This window comes from Strigops habroptila, chromosome 10 (assembly GCF_004027225.2).
Source record: "Strigops habroptila isolate Jane chromosome 10, bStrHab1.2.pri, whole genome shotgun sequence".
NCBI lineage: Eukaryota > Metazoa > Chordata > Aves > Psittaciformes > Psittacidae > Strigops > Strigops habroptila.
In genome coordinates, this window is record NC_046359.1 from 23358209 (window position 1) to 23375310 (window position 17102).

A 17102-nucleotide genomic window follows, 5' to 3' on the forward strand; every position below is an offset into this window, starting at 1 on the left:
CTCGTTATTATTATATACAACAACAGGCAGGTAGTGAGGTACAGGAAGGGATTACTTTAACCTCTCTTTAGGGCATTGTTGGATGGTCTATATTGTTCTATCCCATTCTGGAGAGCCTGTATTTTAAAGAGGATATTGAAAAATACAGACAGTATGAAGGGGAGCCACAGATACTGACAGCTGGAGAAAAGAATTTGAGAGAAACAGTATGAAGCTTTGAGAAGTATTTGTGACGCCTTGTATCAACACCTAAGTTATTTTCCTAGTTTTCTTAGGGTTGCTGTGTATTCAGTGGAGAAGAGCAGGTGTGTAGCTGTGCTAAGAAATTCCCCATTCTGGAGGTTCCAGGTTCTCTATGCTGAAGATAATGGCATTTGTTAGGAATAACTGCAGCTGTACTTCATTTCATTTTCCTAAAGACTTAGAAGCATCTAACACTGTTATGAAAATAAGATGACCAGTGCAATAGGTAAGAGAGAACCTTTCACAGTGGTAAAGATTTAAGAGACTTTTGTGATCGTATACTTTTGTATGATGTTCAACTGCAATTAAATACTGTTTGTAAGCAGTTAAAGAGAAGAGGGGAGAACTATGGAGGGACAAAGCCATAGATACATTAGAAGCTCCATGAAATGTCTGCTTCAAACGAAATCAATGTTAAATTGTATGCCATTGTGTAAATACAGTATTCTGTGTTCTTTCAGGCTTAAATTGGTGGTAATTAATGATCCGCTATTAGGAGCCACTCGTGAGAATGTTAGCAGTTTCTCAAGCCAAGAGTTTGTGGGTTGTTATGATAGCTGAATTGAGAGAATGTTTTCAGAATGTGACTTTTTAATCGTTCTTTTAGGAATTAGCTTCCCTTGATCAAGAAAAGCAGCCTGATCTAGAGCGTGGGCAGCCTCAGCTTTCTCCTGGAATTTCAACAATTAACCTTCATCCACAGTTTCCAGGTAACTTGTTTTGTCTTGTCTTTTAGTATGAAAGCGTGCTTACAATTCTTCGAAGAATGGGAAAGCAGCAATTTTAAGATTAATAAAAAATTTATTGCAGCTTCACAAGCAATTTTTCCATGAACACAATACAGAAAAGAAATCATGGAAGCTGAAGTGGGAGGAATTGAGAGGTTGTCATTGGGCTGGGTGACTTGTTAGGAGGCAAAGACGTATTTTAGGCAAAAGTATATCCTGGATTATGTACATGAGAATTTTAATGTCAGCAGAGTTGAGGCCTTGTACCCCTTTGAAGAGGACACTTTACTTAAGTGTCTCCTTGCAGATTTATGCGTAACTTTTCCTGCAAAAGTTTTAGTATTGTGCTTGCTTTCTTTATCACCTCTGGGGTTTGGTTTTTTTTTCACAAGCTGTAGAATGATGGAAAACCCAATTATACTTTTTTTTCTACTCCAGATCTAAGCAGAGTAAACTAATGAAAAGCTCCATCATGTCTGGCTCATTCAATATCATGTGTGAATTCTTTAAGAGTTTTATTTTGAATGCTTTAAGGGGTTTTTTTTGGGATGCGATTGATTTCCATTCCATGTCACACAGTAGTGATTGAGAAAACATCTCCTCCTCTGCCTGTTGAAGTTGCTCCTGAAGTCTCCACTTCAAGTGCAAGTCAAGTAATTGCACCTACTCAAGTTACAGGTATTGTACTTCCTTTTTAAAACTAAAATAAATTAAGAAATGACTGTGAGTTCCTGACACTATAAATTGTTCCATGCTACTTCTGAATTATAATAGCAAAGAGAATGTAGCTGTAAACCTGAAAGGATTACTCTGGGGAGAGATAGGAAGTACAGCACAGCAATGAGTGTACTCTCAATGGAGCAAGGACTGGGCCCTCAAAGGATGTACCTGCCATTTTTGTGCCCTCAAATAAATGATAGAAGGGAAAAAATATAATTCTACCTGAGATTTACATGATCTGCAACCAAAATGGAACTGAAAACTTCTTGGATAGAAGTCAGGTCTTTAGGCAGTTTGCACATGTGTTCATGAAGTATACGTAATCATGTTCTTTGAGGCATGTAGACTTCGTGAGAGCATTACAATGTCACTTTGGCTAGTCTCTCAGAATTAACACAGGCTTTGAAGTAATTGCAATATCCAGGTAGATACTTTAAGGTGCAGTATTATATATGGTACAGATATCTAGGCCTACTACAAGGTTTCATAACTTGCATTCACATGGAGAAATTGCACATGCTTTAATTCAAGTTTAACTTTTCAAAGATGGCTTTCCTTCATGCAGGAATGGATTTTTGAGTTGCACACATCACGCACGAACTCTAAGTCACCCAGTTCTTTGAAGTATGATTCTGTCTGCAATTAAATCCTGAATCTACTGTAAGAGTAGAGAAAGTATCCTGTCCTGTAAGAATTCAGCTGCCTGCTTTAGTTACCTATAATTCTAGTCTGCCAATCTCATATGAAAGTTCTAGTAGTGGTGATTATCAAACCAGAATTTGGAAGACAGCTCTGCTGTGACCATGCTCCTTCTGCCAGCCAGCTCCCTGCTTCCTTAAGGGAAGAGGAAGTTACCCTGCTGGGAATTCGCATCAGTTAGTTAAAATATGGCAGCTTTCCATGTTCTGCTGGTTTTTGTTTCCTCAGGAAAAGTAGTAGAACTAGAAGTTGCTGTGTGCTATAAACAAATAAATCAATCTGTTGTTCAGTTACAGTTCCAACTGTTGTTTAGATACTTAAGGCATAGTAAAATACAAGTGAAGAATGCAGTTAGAGCTGAGAAGTTTTTAGGCACATTAATTCTGTACTTTAAGATGTAGTTATATTTAACCTATTTCTAAGTAGTCTGAATAAATGATTCTCCTTTACACATAACTTCTTTTTCAGGAATTACAATTTCATGCTGCTGTATATCCTTAGCTTAAATTGCAACTAAACACAGTCATTAGTTCATTAGTATTCTTTTGCAGTAGCACACATACTTCGAGAATTTCTAAAACTGCTATAGGGGTTTGGCATCTGATGCTGCCCATACTGAATCTCCATATCTTACAAAATACATCCAAGCCATTAATAGACGAGTGTTCTCGAAAAATAATCAGAAACCCACTACAGTTATTTTCTTAACCTTTGCAAAGGTTAAATCATATGTCACTAGGAAAAGCCTAGATGTTTTCTAGATTCTTCCAGATAAGGTATCCATTACAGAAACTCAGGACTTACAAACTTGATTTACAATTTTTTTCAGACGTAAATTTCTACTTGGATTACAGAATATTCTGCACTTACTGAACTATGTGGGAGAGTTTAATGTTAAATTTTTGTTTGTTTGTTTGCTTAGAAATCAACGAATGTACAGTTAATCCTGATATCTGTGGAGCCGGACACTGCGTTAATTTGCCTGTGGGATACACTTGCATTTGCTACGAGGGGTACAAACTTAACGATCAGCAGACAAAGTGCTCTGGTATGAATGGATGCTTTCAAAAATCTGAAATAACCATGCTATGAAATGCTTGAAATGTAAAGTCTGGTCAGGGGAAATATGCTACAGAGCAGTCAGGAGTTGCTTCCTTTACTGAATGTTTCCAAACTACACAGAAACTAGTTTTTGTATGTCAAATAAAACTTGCCAGCTAGTCTCTGATTATAGCCTTTCAGCCACTCAGAACTGAACATGAATTTAATTGAATGAAACCCTTTCCCATTGTGAGATGAAAGAAAAGTTGATTAGACAGACCATCTCTTCTCAGCTTTATATCAGGTATCTAAACACCATCAGACTGCTAGGAAGAAATACACTTCTGTTTGGATAAAGAATGACTGAATTGGCGCCTGTTTCTCAGAATGATTTACCCAGCTACCAGCTTTGCAGCTGGACTAAATCCAGTCATTTTGTTAGCTCTTTCCTTTCAACCTTCTGCTGAAAAGAGAAAGTATATCATAAACATCCCAGAAGCACATTAGGAGATCTGCAAAGTGAGGTCTTCATGCCCTTCTAAGCTAGTAAATTCTGGAACAGAGTGCTCTGATGAGGCAGAGCCCAGACTGGCTTCACATGAGCTGTTTCAGATTTGGAAGCAGTGGTGTCGGTATCTTTCCTTCATTCAGAGTATGTTGGTTCCTCAGTAACTTGGATCAGAAAGAGTTTATTATGTCATGTTGCCAGATTATGTACTATCAACTTTTCATGCTACTAAAAGTTCAGTAACTTCGTGCTGATACACATGCTATTGTGTACAACTACAATATTAAAAAAATAATTTACACACACAGCCAAATAGCAGCTGAAAATCCTTCCAATTCATCCAAATTGTGTTAATGTCCCATGCTTGAAGCTTGTGCTCAGCTACACTGCTCATTCAGTGTAGTGATTTGAATAGTAATCATGTCGCATTCTTCAGGCCAGTGAAATATTCTTATAGACTAAGCCAATAAGAGTGGGTTTTTTCCAAGCAAAACTATTTAATGCATTTTTTTTTTTTTTTTTTTTTTTTTTCCCCAGCTCGGAGAGGAAAGCAGACTTTTTTGAATATTTAAAATAATTACAAGATCAGTGCTTTCAAAATCAGGGCAAAGAATGAAAAAAGAAGAATCACAACTAAACATGTTATTCTATAGTCTTGTGTGGTTTTATTTCTTTTATAGATATTAATGAGTGTACTCAGGCACCCCACCTCTGTTCCCTTGGACGCTGTGAAAATACAGAAGGAAGTTTCCTATGTATTTGCCAAGCTGGATTCATGGCCAGTGAAGATGGAACTGACTGCGTTGGTAATTACTGGTCTCCTTTACAGAAAATAAAAATACAAAAATGAATCAAGAAGCTTATCTGAAACCCCCCAAAGTCCCCTTTTCAGCTTTTTTTCTCAGTGTCATTGGTCCTGGACTTATGTCTAGAAGTGTTTTCAACTGCTCTCAGCAGGTATTGTGGTGAGGAAAACATTTGAGTAGCTTCTACTATTTTTCAAAATGATTATTTATTGAAAAACAAGAATTTATTCCGTATCATGCTTGTTTAGGAAAAATACCATTTAGTAAAAGCACCTTCTATGGTAGAAAATACAAATATTCAAAATCTTTTCAATCACTAGCAGCTGTAACAAACCATATTTTTAAATGTAACTGCAAACAGCCATGGACATTGCAGAGCAACATGACCAGTGTGCATTAGCTATGATCTTCCTCAGCTTAGCGCTGCCGTGGGCACAGTGTACACGCAGTGACACGCGTTGGGTTTGCAACCACAGGGCTGCTCGCTGGCTGCCTTCCTACAGCCATGTTGTTTCTAGATCTCTTTCTCTCTGCAATTACAAGCAGTGAGGTAAAGATAAAACTGTTCAGGAAGAACAGCTCTAGGACTGTGGTTTGCAAACAGCTTCAGAAATCCAGAGTTACTCATGTATACTTGAGACAGAGTTTAAAGGAGATGCAAGTATTCAGTAATTCCATGGTGAAGCAAAGTTTCTCTTCTCTTTTACATCTGCAGATTTTGATGAATGTGCAAGACCTCATACTTGTGGGGAAGGCTATTGTATAAATACTGTTGGCTCATACAGATGTGAATATTGTGATAGCGGATACCAAATGAACAGGAGAGGTGAATGTGAAGGTAGGTTTGGACTCTTCACCAGTAATAATACAGTAGCAGTTGCTAAGCCAAACAACTGCAATAGGACGAACCATTTGTTCACATTGACTGCTGTTCCCAATCTCAACAGAAAACTTTACATCTATGTCTTTAGTTTTGAAGAAATCTGGCCATTAGATGGAAATATTAAAATAACACAGATTTTTTTTTTCTTTTTTCATGTTTAATTTAAATTTTTCTACCTGGTATATTTCTTTTAATTCATTTCAATCTCCATTTGCTATTTGATTTCAGATGGAATGTCTTGGCACAGTGGTTTTATATGTATTTGTGTTTGGGGTTCCCTTTCCCCATCTCACTCTGTGCTTATTTCCATGGGTTATTTGTCTAGCTTAATCTTTTGGCTGGATTTATCTGACAGCTACTTTCTCCATTTAATTTGCCTTTAGATCATTTAATTTCCCCCCCCTTCTACACCAGCTGAAAATGGCAGAATGTTCAAAAGGACATTGCTTGTTTTATGTACAGAATGTCCTGGATGATGAAGTGAAGTTACCATTTATTTATTTCACAAAAAACAATGCCGAATGTTAGCACTGTTTGGAACAATTAACGTTGTCTGCTGTTCAAGGGAGGCTTAGCACTGCAGCTTTGAGCTACAAAGGGAGAATTCTCAGAAGGTGCAGTCTTAAACAAGAAAACTTTTTGAGTACTCTCCAATCTTTTCAGTTATTTGATGCCTGGAACCCCAATGCAATTCCTATCATTTAGATTTAAGATGCTGCAAAGGTCTTCCCACACTATGGACAGAACCATCTTGGGACCCCTATTTTAACAGCTCCTGCCATGAAATCTCTTAACTTCATTGTTGGTCCTTCCCTGCATACTTTACCAAGTTTCTGTTTCAGGGAAAAAAGGAAAAAAAAAGCTATCTTTGATCCTGTAATATAACAGGCAGCAAATGATAAGCAGGCTTTTTTAAATTTGGAAATGTATACTAGCAGGTATTTCATGTTCCAGGAGATCCTAGGACGTCTGACCTTCAAAACTTCACATTATTTTTCAGAGTGATATTTTTGCCTTTTTTGCTGTTCTTTTTTGGTCTTTCATTTTTAACTTGAATTGTGAACTAAAAACCACAAGCAGCCATTTCATTTTAAACATAGTTTTGTTCATGGTTTAGTCTAAGTTATTTAGGACAGAATAAAATTGCTAACATGTTAGGTTGCCTAGCAAATAAGCAACTTAAAGCTGCTGTGGATATATTTGCTGCTCTGAACATTGCTAAAAGATTCCGCTTTCTCTTCAGACCTTTTGTTTTTTAGATAAACGTTTCACACACTCCGCTCTTACAATTACTTTTTCCAAATCTTCTCTGTCAGTAGAGAATCTGTGATTAAAATATGCTAGAAATCAGAATATCACAGTGCGTTGAGTTTCTTATTAGCTTGCATTTTAAGTGGTGGGGTGGTAGTCCTCTGTCATTTAATTTAACATTAACATTAAAACTAACGTTTAATTTCTGAAACTAAATTCTTTGATGAAAGTTATTTAAGGTTGTTTAAGGGAAAAAACATCCTAACACTAAATCCATCAAACCAAGGAAATGACACATTTGGGGAATCATTTCACTGTGTCATTACACCTACACATTATAGTCACCTACTGACAGATTCCAGATTCCACATGTAACTTCTACCTCCTCCACACTTCAAAAACAAAGGCAAGAATCCTCCAAGCTGCACACAATACGCACACTTCACTTACGCTTCCTTATCCCATCTTCATTCTGCCTTCAAGCTATACTGACACAAGCTCTGTTGTGAGCCTAGCCTGGGAAACATAAAGAGTGTGTATATATTGTTGTTGCACAGTCTGTGGTTTATGTATAACAGTTTTACAGTCATAGTTGAACATCATTGCATACAATTAAGTTTTCCTATAAAATCTTGTGATTTCTTTAAGCTTTGCAGCACTTAGACTTTATTTTGACTGAAATTTCTGTACCAGATACATCATTCATGTTGTGTGTTTTGAGGGCAGATACAGTCCAGGTAGTCCTGAGAACAGGTTTCATCCAAAGTGGATTTTCTTTAATTAAAAAAAAAAAAAAAAAAATCTCAGCAGTTCCACTGAGAAATGCTGCAGGTCTGCATTGTAGTGGCTGAAGAGGCCTGTTGCTGTTTTTATGAGAAAGTATTCTCAGCTGAACAATCATGATTCTATCAAAAATTGTGATTTGCCCACATCCAGTGAGTTGTTTGGAGCTGGATGTCCAATTCTCTGAAGGTTGGAGTATTGCCAGTTAAATTACAAGTGTCGGAGGCTACTTTCCTTCTCAGTAGCTTGTTCTCAAAACTAGGAGTAAATTGCCTACCTGCTATCTGTTCTGGAGTAGTAGTCCTTAATTGCAGAAGGCACAACTGCTTGGCTTGAGGCAGGGTCAGGACTGGAGCTTAGGAAGATGGGTTTACAGGTGACTGGCAATTTCATTAGTCTGTGGTACTGCATTTCCTACAAAGTATTTGGTAGGAAAGATAATTATTGTGTAATTAAGGACCATATTATAAAATTATACTCAAGGCTGGAATAAGGCTGCCCAAGCTGATCATTGGTTACTTGGCAGCTACTTTTCTTTGAAAATCATTTTTGTATGCAGTTTCCTTTAGATTGCATGTATTGCATTTATTGTGGGTTTGTTTGGGGCAGGATAAGAAATTCTTGGTAGATGCTCAGGGCCTGGACATAAGATCCATCAGTATTTCAGGACCTATCTCTTGTTTTGTCCTGGATAAACTAGGACATCTCCTAATTCAACAGTTCCCTTTATCACCCTAAACATGGCCAGCCTTAGTGTCGTGTGTGTTGCTTGTGCCTTCTTTCAAACATAATTAACTTCCTATTCCCTCTAAATAACTTTGATTACCATTCACACAATTAAATTTGTAGTCCACATAATACTTACATGCAATATAACTCTAGGACTCTGAAGAATACCAAATTTCTCTTTGCTTTGAGAAGCCAGAGGTACAACTTTATTGTTGTTGCAATGTGCTTCCAAAGTCTCTTGAGACTGACTGTAGGAAGAACCTCAGGACACTTCAATATGGTAAAGGGGTGACGTAAGCAAAGTTATTCTTACTTATCTAAGACGGAAATCCAATCTGTATGTTGTGGAGGGCCTACCAAAGAATCACAGTGTAACAGAAAATTCAGATTCACTTGCATGTACTATGACCTGATTTATTTCTCAGAGATGTCCCTTCACTGGTACTGATCTTCACAGATCACTGTGAGAACTTGTGCTTTCCGGGATCTGTAACAGATAGAAGTACACAACTCTAAATGTATCAGTACAACATGAGCACAGTCAGAATAAACAGATTAGTTTATTGTTCAGTGTTCTGTTATGGCTTTGACCATTTTTCCTATTATCTTCTCTTTTGAAGACATTGATGAATGCCTGACTCCAACTACTTGTCCAGATGCACAGTGCATTAATGCTCCTGGCTCTTACCAGTGCATTCCTTGCAGAGTGGGATTCAGAGGCTGGAACGGGAAATGCCATGGTATGTTCAGTACTCTTTGTATCTCCAGTTATAGTTCTTGTTTTAAGATGTTGTATTTCCTATTTCACCAATGTTACAACCTGATGACAGCACTGTGCCCTGGGCCCCTACTTCATCGATAATAACTGAAAATATGAGATTTTTTAAATTACTTTGTTCTCAGACACAGTATACATGAAGAAATTGTGTTTTACTGTAGATAAATGAACATTGAATCTAGACTGCAAACAATACAATCATAATTACAAATCAAAACTCTTGAAATAGAAAATAGGGAACTTAAAGGGATGTATTATCAGTGAAATGGTAGTAGGCCATTGCTTGAAGGTATTAGCAAACGGAAAAAACATGAACGCTAGTACATCAGTGTGACTTTTCAATAGGATATGGGAGTTTGCTCACAAAGCATATTAGTAAAACTTCTTAACTGTCTGTACTTCCAGCAAAACATTAGCACATCTTAAAGCAGCGTGTCTCACTTTCAGTTAGGTATTTAGGACAGATTTCTCACATTATAGATCTGTTGATATGTTTTTAAATGTTAGATTTTATTTTTTTCAAATCAGTTTTGGCTATTTCAGATAGGTAAGAAACAGCAAATTAACCCAAAAGAAATAATGTTTTGCAGTTTTGAGTGCCACTTCCTGGGCACTACCGGAAACTGTAATTTGACCTCAGTTGCAAAGGGTCTGCTATCTGTCGTGAATCCTCCTGTCCACTCTGTGTGTGTAACACATGTCATATAAATTGTGATGGTTGGAATAACCATGTTACCTAAAGAGGTGTATAATAATCTATATAGAGAGTGTTTGCATTATTGTTGTAGGTCAGATTGGCAGTGTACTTTGATAGCTTATTTCCTAATAACTTCTAATTGCTGTGATTTGGTTCAGTTCATGAAGCAGTCTAGGATCATTGTTTGGTTGAAATAGCTCTGGAAGATGGGCATCTACGGTGCTTCAGCCACAAATGGGCTTTTGTTCTATGGAGCAAGACTAGATCCAAGTTGCAGTGAAGCACCTGAAGAATGTATGGTGTGGTTGTCCCAGCCTTACCAGTTTTGCTGTGCAGGTTCTAAAGAAGGCAGACTGTAGCAAATTATTTGTCTGAACATATCTGCCTGTCACAATTTATCAGCATGTTATAGTTGCATTATTTGGTCTTGTCATTTGACTTACTGTCGAGGAATGAATATCCAGGTAATTTCATGGATTTTAACGGAGTTATAGCAAGCTAGAAATGTTTACCACAAACTGATGCAGTTCACTTAGCACACATTACTCCACATTCATGTTTGGTTTGTTCCTTCCCACCTGTCTAGATTCCTGCTGCCCTTGCAAAGAGTGTGGCACATGCGCTATCTTAGAAAGGTTTCCTCTTACTTGGTTTTTTTGGAAAATCTAACTTCGACTTAATTTTGCATTCTTACCTGACATCAAGCTTGACTTCTGTACCTATTCATCAAAGTAGCCTGGTTGAAAGTCTCGTGGCAGAGTTTTCATCTGTTTTGTTCATGCTAACCAGGTTAGTAGGAGCATAAGGAGATTAAAAAAAGGTCACTGTTCTGCTCTGATTTACAAACAGAACTAAGCCATGTAAGGGATAAGTCTTGGTTCCAAGTTGCTGGTAATTTTTTCCTTGTATTACTGCATGTAGTTGCCGTTTTTCCTTTGTTTTATGAAATGTTCTAAGCCTAGACATCTCTCTCACATCATTAGTGATGTGATCAGTCTTCATTTTCTGTTTATGCTAGACTTACATCATGTTGGAAATGAGCCATACACATTTTGGAAAATGTAATGCAGATAGTTTGTCCTAAGTCTGTAGCTTTGCAATATGGTACAGTTTAAATATACTGGAAAGGAAAATATTGCCCAAGTTATCTATGAAGGGTATTTAGGTCCATTGTTCCATTAATTCATTTCTTTCTGCTGTTAGTCTAGGTCAGTTGTCAGAAAGTCTAATGCAACAGTTCTACAGTTCTTTGCTGTTGATATTGTGATCTTCCGAGATTTAAAGCCAGGAACATAGCCACTTTTGTTTCATAAAGGCAAGTCAATCAGTTAACTTCATACTTATGTAGAATACATAAACATTGCAGTTTAGATGGGAATATCTAATGTGAGATGCATATTGGAAGAAATTAAAAATGGCACCTGCACACCCTGCACTCTTATTGTCTTGCAAGTGCTACTGTCCCAGGTCCCTCCATGTATTTGTGTCGTACAGGGACTATTTGAAATAATTTTTCAAGTTTACTTGCAATCGCTGATATTTTTGTTTCATCTTTCTCTCTACACATTTGCACATTCAAATAAAGTGATATATCATGATGTAGAATGACTATAAAGTACTATGTGAATCTAGAGCACACTTCTGTGTGTTGATGAATAAATTAAAACAATTACATTGACAAAACTTTCTATACTGCTTCATCCTCATGGTTATCACTGTGGTGGATTTTGCAGCTATGTGGTTAACTAACACTATTCAGCTTGTCAGAAGATTTCAAAACTAACACAGAGGTCAGCAGAGCTGATTCATATACCTCTAGCTCTGCTGTAGGGAACTTCAGTAGGATCAGTTATGGCTCTGGACTTCATCTCAGAAGATTTAGGTTCTGTTCCTGGCTTTTCTGCTGGCTTTATGGGAAAGCCTCTTGATTTCAAGTCCCGTCCGAAAACCAGAAATAATATTGCAGGCTTCATTTTCAAGTAGCTTGGAGATAAGTAGATGAAAATGAATCTGTAAGAAGCAGGTTTGTTATTCAGCTGGAAATTCATGTGCCTGACTGCTGAGTTAAGTTCTCTGTGTTTTAACAAATTCTTGAATTAGAGCATTGATCATATACATTGAGAGCAAAGGTGTTGTTCTGTTGAGCGAGCGTGTTTTGTGACAGTAGGGATATGAGAATAAGCCTTGCAGAGGGTGTAAGTACTAATGCCTACTGAACTGCCATAGCAGAGCACCTGTGGATCTGTGCTGTCATCTCCTCAGAGGATACCACTTTGTGTTCTTGGTCAGGCTGCAACAGGGCATGTTTTTTACGGAGTTAGAGGCTCAAGTAAGGAAACAAGATCTGTGGGTCATTTGAAATATGGGCAATAATAGTGATTTCATTTGTGCCTGAGAAGAGATGGGCTTTGTCAAAGTCAAATTGTACAAGGGGTTGTAAAAAGCCATGAACCATAAATATATATGAGGAAAACAGTTACTGCAGATATTCAGAATAGCTAATAAGAGCTATGCTGATGATTTAAAGACCTCTAATCTTTCCAGCTCTCTCTGTGTTACAGCTGCCTTAAATAGCTCAAGCACCTCAAATAATCAGTAGTTTTATCTTTTATGTTGATGGATTTTGTGTGCTTTGTGGTGGCAAAAGAAAGGATAATTTGGAGTAATATGATTTCTGGTACATAAATAAGGTGTAATTCTTCTTCTGCATCAGTGAAGTTAGGAAATAAAGCTTTTTCCATACAAACAGGGACATCTTCTTGTGGTTAACTGCATCGCCAAAATAAATAACGAAAACTTGAAAATTAACCTTTTTTTTTTTAAGTGAAAACCACTCCTAGGAAAAGGATAATACTGACTATTTTGGAATACTAAATTAATTCTGTCTGGATTTATAACATATTATTTATTTATATGTTTGCTCAAGAAATTCTTGAAAATTATTCTTAAATAGTAATGCAGCAATTTTCACGTTGGCTAAAGATAGTGGTCCATCTTTCAGAGATGGACCTTCTTTCAGAGAATGATGAAAGTAGGTATCTATGGGCTAGCTTACAGAAAAGAAGTTTCTTTTGAGTCCTCCTGTAAATAAAGGATGATTTGTGACCAGAAAGAGAGACTTCTGTTGTAAGGTCATAATCCAGTGGAGTTCCTTGTTGCCTATGTAGAGTAGCATTACAAAGGCACCTGCATGAATTGTGGAAATCCCCTTGAAATTCCTCAGGTGTCAGCTAAGTCCTTTAGAAGCTGCCTCCTTTAAGTCAATTTGAAAAATGTCATCTAAAAAAGTCCCACATGTGCATGTGTTTCGTATAGTCTTTAGTTATGCACTAAGTTTAGTTTATGCACTTTAGTAATGCACTAGAGAACTCCTCTAAATCCTGTACATTAATCGAGCTAGCTTAAAAAAGCAGGAAAAACTCAACAGCAGAAAATGGGGTTGAGGTCTGTCCTGGCTTCTGAGAGGACCTGCCTGTTTCCCACAGGTAAGCTCCGGGTAAACAAGTGGAGGCAGCAGGCTGGGGGATTTTGGCCAGCACACATGTGTTAAAAATGGTGCCAGAGAGAACAGCTTCCAACACAGCCTTGCCAGCGTTAGCTGACTGGACTGTTTGCTGTTGCTGACTGTTTTCTGAACTGTTCCTTGCAATAGCAGAAGAATTAGTGATAATGGTTACAAGATACTGGTAGCTGCTAGTTCTTTCATCACAGGTACATATCCTAGGAGTAAATCTGTGTAGTGCAAGAATGAATATACCAACATTTGCTGACCTCTTCTCTATACTAAAGCTGTACTGGTTTAAGCTACTGTGGGAAAATTATGGGCAAAATAATATTATTCAGGTGAGGATAATGTGGACATAGTTCATAGTTCAACTCCTATTTAAAAAAAAAAAAAAAAATGAAAGAAAAAAGGCTTGTTAACTGCAGTCCTTGTAATACAGCGATGAAACTATTGTTTTAGTCATGTGAGCTCTGAGTATAGTTGAATGTTTGAGCACAAGGCAGCTGAAGTTCAAATCCTTTTTTTAAATTGATACAGAATTGTCAAGGTCAAAATATGCAGGAAAACTGATTACAACTGTGCTTATGTCAGAATTTGGATAAATTCCCAAGCTGATGGTTGGGAATCTTTCCAAATTTCCCAAGAAAGATGGTTATACCCAAGTTAGTTAAACACTTCGGCTTTCTTTGTATTCACAGATATAGATGAATGTCAGTATGGCAATCTCTGTACAAATGGACGTTGTGAAAATACGGAGGGATCTTTCAGGTGTATTTGTGGCCAAGGTTTCAAACTCTCTGCATCAGAAGATCAATGTGAAGGTAGGAAAAAATATGTTTAAAATTCATAAGTTACCTTTTAGATAATATTTTTCCTCTAACAATATTCGTTCCAACAGAGAATCAACAACACTGAAGCTAAATAACCAAAAATGTAAGAATATGTATTTCCATTTTATGGCTTCATTGGTCACATTGAAGATTTTACCATTTGTTATAAAGCAAATCAAGAACGTGTGGCAATATTTATATTGCTAAATAGAAATTTCTGCAAATCCTTGGCATCTCTGTCATTTTGGAGGTTTGGGGATGGTGGCTTTCACTGCCTTGATTGCTTTTCTTTCTATCTTTTTTTTTCTTTCATGTAGGTAAGTGGAATCCAAAAAAACCAGGCTGTATCCTCTTGGAACCCAGCAGTGTCAGTTAACACTGAGCTCATGCCTGCATGGGTGTCACTGCATTTCAAGTAGTACATTTAGGAGAGAGAAAGTTTGGTGTCTTATTTCTGAGAACAGAACCTGTACCTCCCAAAGTTTCAGGTTCCACATTTCTTCAACAAAATTCACATCTGGACTGCTCCAGTAGAACAAATTTAGGTCTGAAGTCAGAGCAGAGTAGTCTGAGAGAGAACCTACAGTGTGTGCAGGAGGAATTCATGTCCTTATCCTTAGGGAGAGGGGACTTACTGAAACCTCTCCCCAAAGGTAAAAATCTGGGAGAATGCCTCCAAGCTGCAGAAGCCCACAGAAACCTGAACATTTCTTTGTCAGATGTTGGGTTTTCTTCTTTTCCCTTCCCCCTACCCTTTCCTAAGTGTCTGTGTATAGCACCAAACACTTTCAGACTTCTGAGTGCTAAAAATAATACAGTAAAACTAAACGATCGTTCATATAACTTTGTCAGGAAGTTTGAAACAAAACATCAGTGTAAGTGAAGTGTCTTGAGTGAGTTAAATGTGCTGTCCAGGACACACAGCAGACTGGTCTTGGGGAAACTATGTAGACGAAGTTTGACTGCTTCCTCTGAGCCTTCATGGAAAAGGGTCCTTGCCAAGCTGAGCTGGCATGAGCAGACTGTTCTTCTTAAAGTGCAGCCTTCTAAAGTAAGGACCCGTACACGTGCCCAGATGCTTCATGCAGCCCTGCAGATTTCAGTGAACCTTAAATTCAAAACTTCTGTGGTCGCAAGGGACCATTACTCAAGAGGTCAGACTACGTAGCCATAACATAGACCTGAAAAACCTCATTGAGTAACTTTCTCCTGTTTGAATTGGAGAATATTTTCAGAAAGACATTCAGCCGTGTCTAAATCCTAGAAGTGACTAAGAACATACCATATCAATTTAATTACTGTTCTTTAACAAGTATTTTATAAATAAGGGAGGGAGAACAGGCTTCCTAGCTCAAACAAGACATGTGCTATGTTCTGAATTCAAAATGCCATTCCCTTCCAATATTTTGAGTTTTTCATAGGAAAATTTCAGTTTGATGTTCAAGTCCATCTGTTAACCCAGACTGACACCCGTTTATAAGAACTGAAGCGCTGAGGGATTAGCAGTGGTTGTGGAAGCAAAGAGACATTTCCTCATATTTAGAGGATTAATACTGTTACAAGGCAAGTATTTAAAGGAGCCTTAAGGTACAACTTAATAGGAGAACAGCTTGTCAGTGTGCATCTGAAAACCACACCCAGTTAAAAGGTGGTGATTCTAATGGAAAGTATTTTGTGGGTTTTGCTGACTCACTGCAGTGGCTGGTTTCTTACCTTTGCCAGATAAAAAAGAAACAAAAGCAACTCTCAAGCAGCCTGAATGTGTATTTGTGTGTCTGTGTGTACCCGTTTGTGGATTGAGGGATATATTGACACTACAGGAGAGAATGCTGAATGCAGTCATTACAAGGAAACCATCCAATCTGCAATTTCATATTTTTTTATGCATTATACACTGTCCGCATTTGTTAATAAATATGACTGAGAGAAGCAGTACTGGATACTGACACTTCGCTTTGCTGTTTTGTTCAGAATGGTTATTGTACCATTTGATTAGTAACTGGTATTTTCAGACGTGTTTCTGTTTTCACTGTCTCTTTTGCTACAGATATAGATGAATGCCAGCACCGATCACTTTGTACGAATGGACGCTGCAGGAACACAGAAGGATCTTTCAGATGTATTTGTAGTCAAGGCTACACCCTATCATTCACTGGAGATCAGTGTGAAGGTAAGCTTGTGGACTTAAGCTACTGATTCATTTTTTTTCAATGAGATCTTGAGAATTTCAGCTATAGGCATCAACCCTTTTGATAATGGGGCAGAAAGACAAACTGCTTCTGTTTCTTTCTCTGTGCTTTACTGTCAACCATTCAACAGTCCCCACCTACACAGGTACATATTTAATGGATTCTTAGAAATAGTCCCTGTCATCTTTCCACATACAAGAAATCAGCACATGCGTTTCCAACAGTAAGATTGGAAGAGCAGTTGACATTATTACCAAAAACAATTAAGCCTTTCCAAACCTTGTTGCTCAAATTCCGACACAGACGTTCTGTATTACAAAAGCTTCTGCCAGCATATACTATTCACATGGGGCCCTGCTAAGTTAAAACTCCTTCTCCAGCTGTTTTTGGGAACCTGTAGCCAGCCACCGCAATTCCACATGTGCACTGGCAGGAGAAAATCTAGTATAAGATGAGCTCCAGGGGGATCTGCTGGAGCTCACAGCTTTCGCTGTCTCAGAAGGCAATCTACATACTGAGCTTGTAAAAACAAAAATAAGAGGTGAAAGAGGTACAGTAAATGTAGGGAGAAATGCTGTGTTATAGAAACCAGAAACATTTATTCTCTCTCGAGAAAAATTTAATTGGCCACTAATTGTCAAACAGGTTTTCTAATGAATTATTTCAAAGCTGCTTCCTCTTCTCCGTCATCAGCTATACCACCTGATGTGGT

General features: G+C 37.7%; 1 protein-coding gene across 7 annotated transcripts in view; it reads left to right on the top strand.

Annotated features, from left to right (window-relative positions):
• The window catches only part of LTBP1 (latent transforming growth factor beta binding protein 1), a 193926-nt gene that overhangs the window by 127263 nt on the left and 49561 nt on the right, over positions 1–17102 (top strand). For 6 of the 7 annotated variants that reach the window (XM_030499517.1, XM_030499515.1, XM_030499518.1 and 3 more), the window contains 8 exons: positions 851–953; positions 1551–1649; positions 3313–3438; positions 4620–4745; positions 5461–5583; positions 9012–9131; positions 14070–14192; positions 16249–16371. In XM_030499517.1, coding sequence (XP_030355377.1) covers positions 851–953; positions 1551–1649; positions 3313–3438; positions 4620–4745; positions 5461–5583; positions 9012–9131; positions 14070–14192; positions 16249–16371 — 943 coding nt within the window. The remainder of the gene's footprint in view (positions 1–850; positions 954–1550; positions 1650–3312; positions 3439–4619; positions 4746–5460; positions 5584–9011; positions 9132–14069; positions 14193–16248; positions 16372–17102) is intronic. The other variant, XM_030499516.1, reaches the window with a different exon arrangement.